Source organism: Nansenia antarctica (assembly GCF_963989245.1).
Source record: "Nansenia antarctica genome assembly, chromosome: 5".
In the NCBI taxonomy this organism is placed as follows: Eukaryota; Metazoa; Chordata; class Actinopteri; order Argentiniformes; family Microstomatidae; genus Nansenia; species Nansenia antarctica.
In genome coordinates this window covers 9,952,059-9,961,731 of record NC_137690.1, presented here as the reverse complement: position 1 = coordinate 9,961,731, position 9,673 = coordinate 9,952,059, and the positions used below count along the sequence as shown (strand labels likewise).

Here is a 9,673-nt window from a genome sequence, read left to right as displayed (position 1 = left end):
AGAGACAAGTGTGCAGGACTAATTGATTTAGTCGCTGTGATGGTAGAAGAGGGGAGCCACCATGTGAATGGAGATTGGAGTCAACTGCTCTAACATACCAGATCATAGGGTTGAGATAGTGATGAATCAACAGCTAATGGAAACAATGGACTTGTTATGTCACTATGCAAGACCAGCACTGACACAGATGCATTGTCCTAAGTGTGTGTAATATCTTTTGAAAGTAATTAATAAATCATGAGCAATGCATCTTAATGTATCTGGTAGTATTTCCTCTTATTTCTGAGGAAAGAATTTAAAAAACTCAGGATTCACTCTGCAAAGGCAAGAGGAATTGACAAAAGGCAGAAAAACATCTTTAATAAATGGAACGCACAAGAAATCAACAAATTGTTAACTTTGTCTTCCATATGCAAATACAGTTCGAGTCATTCCACACTTGGGTGAACTGAACTCATTTAAAAGTCAATACAGATACAAAATTAAAACGTTAAAAAAGTCAATCCAATACATTATATATTTTTTTATAAGAAATGAAAGGGTGCTCAAAAAACACAATACCAGACAAACAGTTGACCGTATGAAATGTAGTTTCTCCGTTACCCCCTTGTACTTTACGAGCAAAGACAAGCTACGCTCTTACAAAACATGATTTCGAGCTACGCTCTTACAAAACATGATTTCTGATGAAAGGAAGAGTTGAAGGAAAGTGTTAAATAGAACCATTGTATGTGTACAAAAGGAAGACATTACGCCCAAACCCTAATCGACCTCTAGCCCCAGCTTCCTGGACATGTCTGAGAGGTTTGGAAAAGTCTTAAGCACATCGCTTCGTACCATCCAATACTTAAAAAGACCTACACAGAGGCTAGGAGTTAGGAGACTTTGGGGTCACTTTGGGATAGGGCATATAAAGACTCTCTGAAGAACCACGGAATTCACAATACAAGAAAAATATTTTCCCTTGAAAAATTGCTGCCATCTGTGCTTGATGGTGGGCAGAAACAAACTGTCAGTATGCTTGAGTGCAGTCTTGCTCTACTCCTTGGTCCTGATTGGTTGAGGTGGCAGGAACTTGTCGACTTCCTCAGGCATCCGGCAGGGTGGGGGGAACAACATGGGAGGAGAGCAACAGATGTCCAAATCAAATGGAAGGAAAAGGATGCTAAAGGGATGAATGGATGGATGAGTAGATGGAGAGGGAAGGAGGGAGGGGAAAAGGCTTGTTGTCTATGCTGACGACCGTCGGCGGATCACAAACGCCCCCCTCTGTAGCTGTCCCAAATAAATCCTCATCTTCGTACTGTCGCTGGTCTTCCTCACCCAGATCTATTATGAGGACCAAAACAAAATGGCAGAGAGCATACTCAGTCAATCTGGCATGATGTGTTCTGCACCTTGGTCACCGCAACAAACCAATCGATGGGAAAGGCAATGGCAACACCACCCGATTTAGACTAAACCAATACACCATTTAGTGATGCAACTCCCTGCATACACACCCTCATATAAATCCCCCCACCCAATCCATTATCATCAGTTCTAGCCGAGACGGATAAAGGATAGTTGTAGTTTTAGAGGATATTGCTGGAGCTGAAGCCCACCTCGTTGGTTCCCACTGAGCTGATGACACAGCTGATCTTGGTGTTCTCCTTGGACTCCAGATAGATGGCCTGGCTCTTATGGTACCTGATGGGACAACACAAACAGTGCTGGTTAGCTCAGAGTTAAACACCGATACTGAGGGGAGGAGAGGTACAGGGGGGGGTATTCCATCAACGTTGCTAAAGGAAAATGCAGGCTTATTTTTGATAAGTTGTCTCACGAGACTTATCAAAAAATAAGCCTGGATTTTCCTTAAGCGACGTTGATGGAATAACCCCCAGGTAAGGATTTCATTATCCCCTTGAGAACACTATCACCCTTTCAATGACCTTCACTGGATCATCTGACAGTGAAGAGAAAAACAAAACTTGCTGGAAATGACATGTCGGCATACTATCTGACTAAGGAGAGAAAATGAATGATATATAGGCACATATTTGGTTTTCTGATTGGCTAGGACAATTGAACTGAAAGGTTATATGCTTAAAAAATCTGGTTGTGTTTACTCTAGTTTTATAAATGATGTAATTGTAAACAAACATTGTTCCAACCATTTTGATCTCATGGATGGTCAGCCCTTGCATCCACAGCTCAGGCTATTCATTTGAGTGGTTACATTTCTTCAGCCCCATCCCTCAGTTGTTTATAAAAAAACAAATGTGGCAGAAACTTCCCAAGTTGCCTGTTTAACCTGAGGTAAGGAGGACCAAGTGACAGTTGGACAAAACTGTTTTTAAAAACACTTCAGAAATGAAGCAGGAGTGGGCAGTTCTCATAGCCTGTGAAGTATGTGTGAAATATGCTATCTTCTCCTCCAGCTTTTCTTAGCGATGGTCTGGTAAGAAGGTAGAGATAGTATCGAGTACTGGTCTTTGCTCGCTCACCTCTCCTCTGTGGCTCAGTTGGTAGAGCATGGCACTAATAATGCTTAGGTTGTGGGTTTGATTCCCGCTGGGACCATATACTGGGGAAAATGTATGCACTCACTGCAATGTAAGTCTCTTTGGATTAAAGTGTCAGCTAAATGGCATATTATTATTATATATTATTATATTACCTCTCCTTGACCTCTACATTTATCAGAGGCTAAATGAAATTGGGAGCCATTTGTAATATAACAGAGGATCACAGTTCACATTTCTTCCATCTTCAAAGTAATTTGTCATCGGTGCAATGTCCAATACCTGAAGGGCCTGAACGGACTGATAATCCAAAGACAACACAAGCTCCCGATATCACTTCTGCATTTTGTCAGAATGCAGAACTATCAACTAACAGCATACCGTTGAGCCAAACATTGTGATGATGAAATGCACCACACTGGTAGCAGGTGGTATCATCCTGGCCAACATTACTATTCATATGTTAGTATCAAACACCACCTCCTGCTCACTGGCCGAAGGGCATGTTTCTGTAAACACACTTGAAACAAAAACCGTCAACATCACATAAACCTTTACCGAAATGCCAACTACTCAATCATCAAAGCCAGCCTACAGAATTTTAGAATAGAAGATGTATAAGGATATGTTGCCATCTACTGGCTAAATATATAAACATACATATGGACTACAACATGAATCAAAAACACTTCGAAATCAACGAGTTTAAGCCTGATGATCTCATGTACGAGCCAATCTTACAGGGCACCAACATGCAGAAAGCACAAAAGCAGAGAAAGTGAGTGATATAAAGATATGGTTGTCTTTGCACTAGCCAGGCCTTTGCATACCATCTTTTGTCGTAATAAAGCTTCCCTTCCTCGATGCGAGCTTCATAGCGCTGTGAGGGGGCCTCCATAGGGGTGGTGGGAAGATGCTCAGGAGACGTCGGAGATGCTGGTGGGAAAAGGTTGGTCAACTAAATCCACGTTGGACATTAACATATGGGTAAAGGTCGATGCCTATGTTTGTCATGTTTAACAAGAGTGTCTGACAGTAGACTGTTCTACTATAAAAACATTGATTTTTTTTTTTACATATTTGAAACAAAATGCTAGAATGTTGCTGCTCACATACCGGGACGCTTCGGTGACTTTAGCTGCTTTGGGGAAAAAAGAAAAATGATACTTTAGGCTGAAAAGAGATTCATATTATTAAATATCTATAATATAAGAATAAGAATAATAATAACCATCTTGTTCAGTGTTCGCAGATCTTCCAATATCTGTTCGTCTGTTAGCAAATAGTTTAATTGAGGTGTTGAGAGTTAAGGACAACTGTGATAACATACATAATACATATCATTATAAAACATAATTATTTCATTGATACCCCTTATCCAACTAAACATATACTTTCCTGTAAACAAATAACTATCGAAACCGTATTTGTTCGCAAAGGACATGCTTTTTCATGACGGCCTCCTCTTAGTTCCTGTACAGAGTATCTATACATAGATGACACCTGAACTTCCTAACAACTAGGAACTAACTGATAAAGAAGAAAATAGTTCAGATGTGTAAAGGATATCAGGTGCCGGTTTTCTCCTTTTGTCTGGAATGGGGACTGGATCGTTTGGCCGCCTTCGCAACTTTCTGGTCATGATCGGTTTCACTTCCATGGAATCTACACAGGGCGAGAAGGAATTAATTCACTGCCCTACACCTGACCTGGCAACACTGTGGCTATTAGTGAAACTGCACAGATGGGATTGAGGTACATAAGTTCATCACCATTACAGCACTATTCAACAGAGCGTTTAACATGAAATCTGAGAATTCAGAGGAAAAGAACTCCATGCATCCAAGACTTCGGTCATTTTAATTGGAGTGCTTGCTAATACCAAGATTCTCTGAGGGCTTAGAAGCCGTCCCCCTCTTCTCAAAAACGCTTCCACAGACAGAGGAGGGGAAAAAATTAACGAATCTTCCTCTCTGGTCTCACTGTTTCTCTTTCTTTGGCTCATTCCTTTCATACTCCCTCTCAGAGAGATTTCCTATCTGATCTCTTACCGCCCGTCAACTCCATTGTTAATTTCTCATTCTCTATCATCTTCTTTTTCTCCTCCAGTTCAGCAATTAAGTTTTCCTTCAGCTCAACCTTCTTATCGTCAAATTCTTTTACTGCTGCTTTCTTCTCTTTGATGTAGTTTCTCTCCACCTGCTCTGTCTGAGTAAGAGAGAGAGAGAGAGGGATAATCAGTGTCAACGGACATCACTGGTGAAAGTTTCATTTGAATTGCAGCATTAATACAAATCAAACATGCCTACCTCAAGTTGGAGAAACAGATCTGTGGAAACAGAAAAAACACTATTATCGTTCATATTGTTAGCAATGTCAGTTACTATTGGCTTACATCACCTTTGAAAAAAAAAACACACCTTTGGGTGCTTTCAAGATCACATGCTACAAAATGAGATCTCTTCAACTAGCAAGCAAACACTTCTCTTCAAAATATTGATCATGTTGCACAACAGTATTCATACCAGCATTGCGGAGCCTTTCTTTGTATTGCTGATCCAGCTTCTTCATTCTCTTCTGGTACTCCTGCAGCGTGCCTACATGGATGCATTTCAATTAAATGTAACTTCACAACAGTATACCTCCACGAAAAACACCCCCACGTCATAAGTAATATCAGTTGTGTAAAATCATTAAGGCCTGATACATTTTCATATTGAGTGATAACAACAATTTGCAAGTGGAAGATCACCTTCTTGGAGTTGCTGTAATTGCCTTTTTAATGATGCCAATTTGTCTTGGTACATCCTGCAACAGAAAAAGCATCATGATAATCACATAACCAACCGTCTGACAATAAACATCCTAATCCTTTTTAGCGACATCTGAGATAAGTTCTGTCAACTTCTAGTCCATGTAAATGTGTTTGTCATCGCACAACACTCACTGTTCTTTGATTTCAACATAGTCATCCTCGTCATGTTTCGCTAGGTCAGTTTCACTGGCATCCTCTGTGTCTGGACATGGGCAGAGAAAGAGAAAGTATCATGCAAAAGTAAAAAGGCTGCAAACCATTCTCAGCTGTATACAACAAGAGCATTCTTGTATTCTTTTTTATCACACATTAATGACGTGATGCTTTCAGGTTTAGGACAAGAAGCTTTCCTCCACATTAAGCAATATCACCACAAGCTGTACCACACCACACACTTGACTTGACAGAAAACAATCATGGGCCAGTACAAAAATGAAGTTGCTGGAGGTGCCTGTGAGGCTGTGATGTATGCAATCAAGTTACCTTTATTTGTATCACGCAAGATGAGTGTGTTAACATTGTCAGCCATTTGGCCTTTATGATCTGGTTAAAACAATAAACACTGTAAAAAAAAAAAAAGATGTGGGGAGGGGGGGGGGTGATAAGCGGCACAGGGTTTCCAGATCTTTTATTTCGGTCAAAGTAGCGGGCTAGATCGGATCCTATTCAAGGTTGCAGGGCTAAATAGCCGTGACAGGCAAAATAGGTACAAGCTTGGCTAACTAACTTAACTAGTGCTCAGGGTCAGAGGAGTGATCGTTTATACCGGCTAGTAAAGCAAACCAAAGGCAAAAAAGTTTGCTGTGAAACATTCCCTGAACCGATCCGACTGTGTCACGCCCGTGTAGCTTATAATATAGTCTTATAGCTTATATATCTCCCCAACAAAACACTAATTTCCTCAAAACCAGCCAGCTAACACTAGGTTTTGTTACCTTGACTGCCGAACATTTGCCGCATGTTTCCCAGCCCAGCCAGGGAGCCGCTAGCTCATGGCGCAGCTTAGCCGAAACACTCAACTTGTTCCAAGCGGTGCGATGTGGCAGAAAAAACAGGCTAAACCAAGCTAACGTTGTCAAGCGAAATCAAACAAAATCACCCTTCTGTAAGCGTATAACGTTAGTCAACTTATTGCTCTAACCGAGCTTGTCAGCTCAAGGTTTTAGCCGGTGACCTGCCTGCCTGTCACAGCTAGTATAGCTAGCTTAGCTTCCTGCAACGTAGAAGTTGAATTAAACGACACTACTTTGACATCAAATCGACTGGCTAAGCAAGAAACCTATTGCATAACGGAGCTCCTTGCACTAATTGTGGAGTAACCAACGCTGCTTAGTGTCCCTAAACAAAGGTGATTCGACTGTGAGCCTTCGGCGACTCGAGCGACTCTGCGACAAGCCAAATGTGACTGTGGCCCTCGATCCTCCACCAGCCAACCTCTCTCCGACTCGCTGCCTCCAACTCCGACACTCGTAGATTAGCCAAATGGCAGCACAGGCGCAAAGTGGACCTCGCTTTGAGGTCGAAAGCACAATTGGGTTTCTCTCTCTCACTCCACCACAGTTTTCACTAGCCAACTTAGCATTAGCGATCTTTTTTTAAATTGACAGTGTCCCGAGTCCAATCCATGTACAGCAGCAAATCTTTGACAACTGTCAAACAAAACACACCACCCATGCGACTTTTACTGCACGACACTGACTGACTGTCCCTCGAGTTGAAACGAACCAAACAACCCCAGATCGAGACTTGAACGCTTAGCTACGAGCTAACATGGGCATGAAGGCGAAACCACCATAGCTTCGCTTAGCTCAAAGTCAGAAGTTGGAAACGACGCTGAACTCCTCCCCCCCTCTCTCTCTCTCCTGCACTGACAGGTAACGTCTATCTTTCTCGTGTCGTAAATGATGCTGGATCGGTTCATCACCATAATAAACCCAACTAACACACAGCTATAGAGCTTATCTTATCTATAAACCACTGGGGTCGGTTGCACCACCTCTTACTAAGTACAAACTAACCCTAGTTATAGCGTAAGTATACTAAATCAAGATTTAGTCACTACTAAACTTGAATGGGTTGCACCAAGCACACTAGTTATGACGTAGAGCGTAGTAACATAGGCTTATCTTCAAACCACTGATGGTGATGCGTCCTCAGTAGTTTGGGCTAACTCCCATGATGATGACTTGTGTTGTTGTTTTTGTGTCGTGACGCGTTACTGTATTTACTGTTTCAAATGTGACAATTTCGTAACTACTTCTACAAGCACAACTACTCATCTTAAACAACACTTTTAGCTAACCTAACAACATCTATCGATGTTCACTTGTAGTCCGTGGTTTATCAGTTTACTAGCTGGTGTGTTTAAGCCAATAATGACATACAAGCGAGATGAATGTGTAACAACAAGCTAACAAGGCTAGCTTACCTTCTTCAGAGTCTCTCCCCCTGAAGCTGCGGTCATCCTCGTCCACACTGTCCGCCTCCTCCTCGTCGTTGTAATAGTCTACCATCGGTGACAGTAACGTCGAAGCCATTTAATGGCGAATAAAAATGTAAACAAACGCTAAATAAACAATCGTTTTTGGAATATGCCAGCTTAGAACAAAACAGCGCCTACATCTGTCAAGACCCGTTCGTCGTGAGACGGCCGACAATGCGCCTGACCAAAATGACAATTCCACAAACGTGGAGATATCAATTGTCGTGCTATTTTAACGAGAACATTCGCAGTTTCGTAAAGTTTAAATGTAATGGCATACAACAGTGATAGTGTTTGACCGACAATTAACACTTGATGTGTGTAATCCAAACAGGCATGTGACACGGTCGTCCCTGAGAGAACAACGCGCTTTTTCGCGGGTCGTCAGTGTCTCATCAAAACAAACCTGCTTCATAGCTGTCTCACTAGTGTTATATAATATATAACCCATTAAAACTATTTAATAAGCTAACTGATGAGATCATTATTGTCGTTTTAGAAACTGGCGTGCCAGAATGAACACTATTTGGTTTGGGTAACTAGTTTCTTTCCAGTTGTATATCTTCCCTGAAGTGTGCACTTAAGCACTCACAGCCTCAAGCCTGTTGCCAATGCTGTTTTATAGATAAAGAAACTACCCCACACACTATTATTGATTGCTCTCCAATGATGTTTACTGCCTCAGTACATTTCTCTATCAATATTATTATGTTCTCTCCAAGCACCTGAGTATGCAAGATGTGCCTACATTCATATCTCTTATCACACATTTGACACCTAACCATTCAGAAATTGAAAATAAATTGTTCATGACGATTTACAAAACAACGTACGATTTACGTTGCTGACTGAGATTAACCTTTTTTTTTTTTTTTTTTTTACATTACAACAACAAATACCTTGCCTTTACTGATCACTTGCTGTTTCTACATACATGAAACCCAGCATAGGCCTACACGGTAAAATTGTATTGGCCACTAAATTATATTAATGTAAATTGGGGGTCGAACGTAATATGCGATGTTCCATAGCTGGAAACGTGTGTTTTTTTTTTAAATTAAAAGTTCAGACTGGTATTGGAGGTGTAATTCTCAAATAGTACACTAGATGGCAGGGTTGCATCACTTTATTTTTGGGACAGTAGGGGTCGATCAATTTCTGTGAATGCCGTCAATGACATGTAATAAAGGGTGATATCTCTGCGTTTTCCTTTCATCGTTTTTTTCACGCTATTGTATACAGTGTTTTAAACTGCACCATTTCACGCAAACATGTTTTTATGTATAATAATCATTATTTATGCCTTAATGCACATTTTAGTTCTGTGGATAGTGAAAACAACTACATTCGGCACTGTATATCTGTATACTAATCTTTTAACCATACATTGATGAACATGAACTAAAAAAAAGAGGTATCAGTCGTTCATCGTCTACCTTTGTACATTCCTCAATTTAATCTGAACTCGATTTATGTCCAATATATTTTTTTTTTACAATGAACAATGTGTTTGTTTTATTATCATCGAGTCAAATGAAACTGACAAAGCCAAATCAACCAAACCATCAGGATCACAAGTGCGTGCAATTCAAAAACCAGCCAGTGGGGGCATGATCTATACACATTGTGTAATGTAGCCTAGGTAATAGACGTATTATTCTGAGTATCAACTGTACCAAATAATCTCCATAGCCTTGAAGAGAAGCTATGGCTTTGGCCATCACCTGAGGATACGGTGGTCTTTTGTGATCACTCCACTAACATCTCTGGAGGTGCGTAGCGAGCCAGCCAGTGTTGCCAGATCTTACCAACTTATTTCCGCCGCCTGTCAAACGAGCTGTCAGAGGAACCAGCGGACATCCAGGAAGT

The 9,673-nt window shown here is 41.0% G+C and overlaps 1 protein-coding gene across 1 annotated transcript; it reads right to left on the bottom strand.

Moving 5' to 3' along the window:
• Nucleotides 1–444: 444 nt before the first annotated feature.
• Nucleotides 445–7,905, bottom strand: suds3 (SDS3 homolog, SIN3A corepressor complex component). The gene is made up of 12 exons (XM_080530867.1): nt 7,751–7,905; nt 5,455–5,524; nt 5,260–5,315; nt 5,033–5,104; nt 4,817–4,836; nt 4,559–4,715; nt 4,077–4,172; nt 3,739–3,803; nt 3,624–3,645; nt 3,338–3,443; nt 1,605–1,689; nt 445–1,329 (listed from the first exon to the last, which is right to left on the bottom strand). The coding sequence occupies exons 1-12, from the start codon at nt 7,857–7,859 to the stop codon at nt 1,231–1,233; spliced, it is 957 nt and encodes a 318-aa protein (XP_080386993.1). The 5' UTR covers nt 7,860–7,905; the 3' UTR covers nt 445–1,230.
• Nucleotides 7,906–9,673: the final 1,768 nt, after the last annotated feature.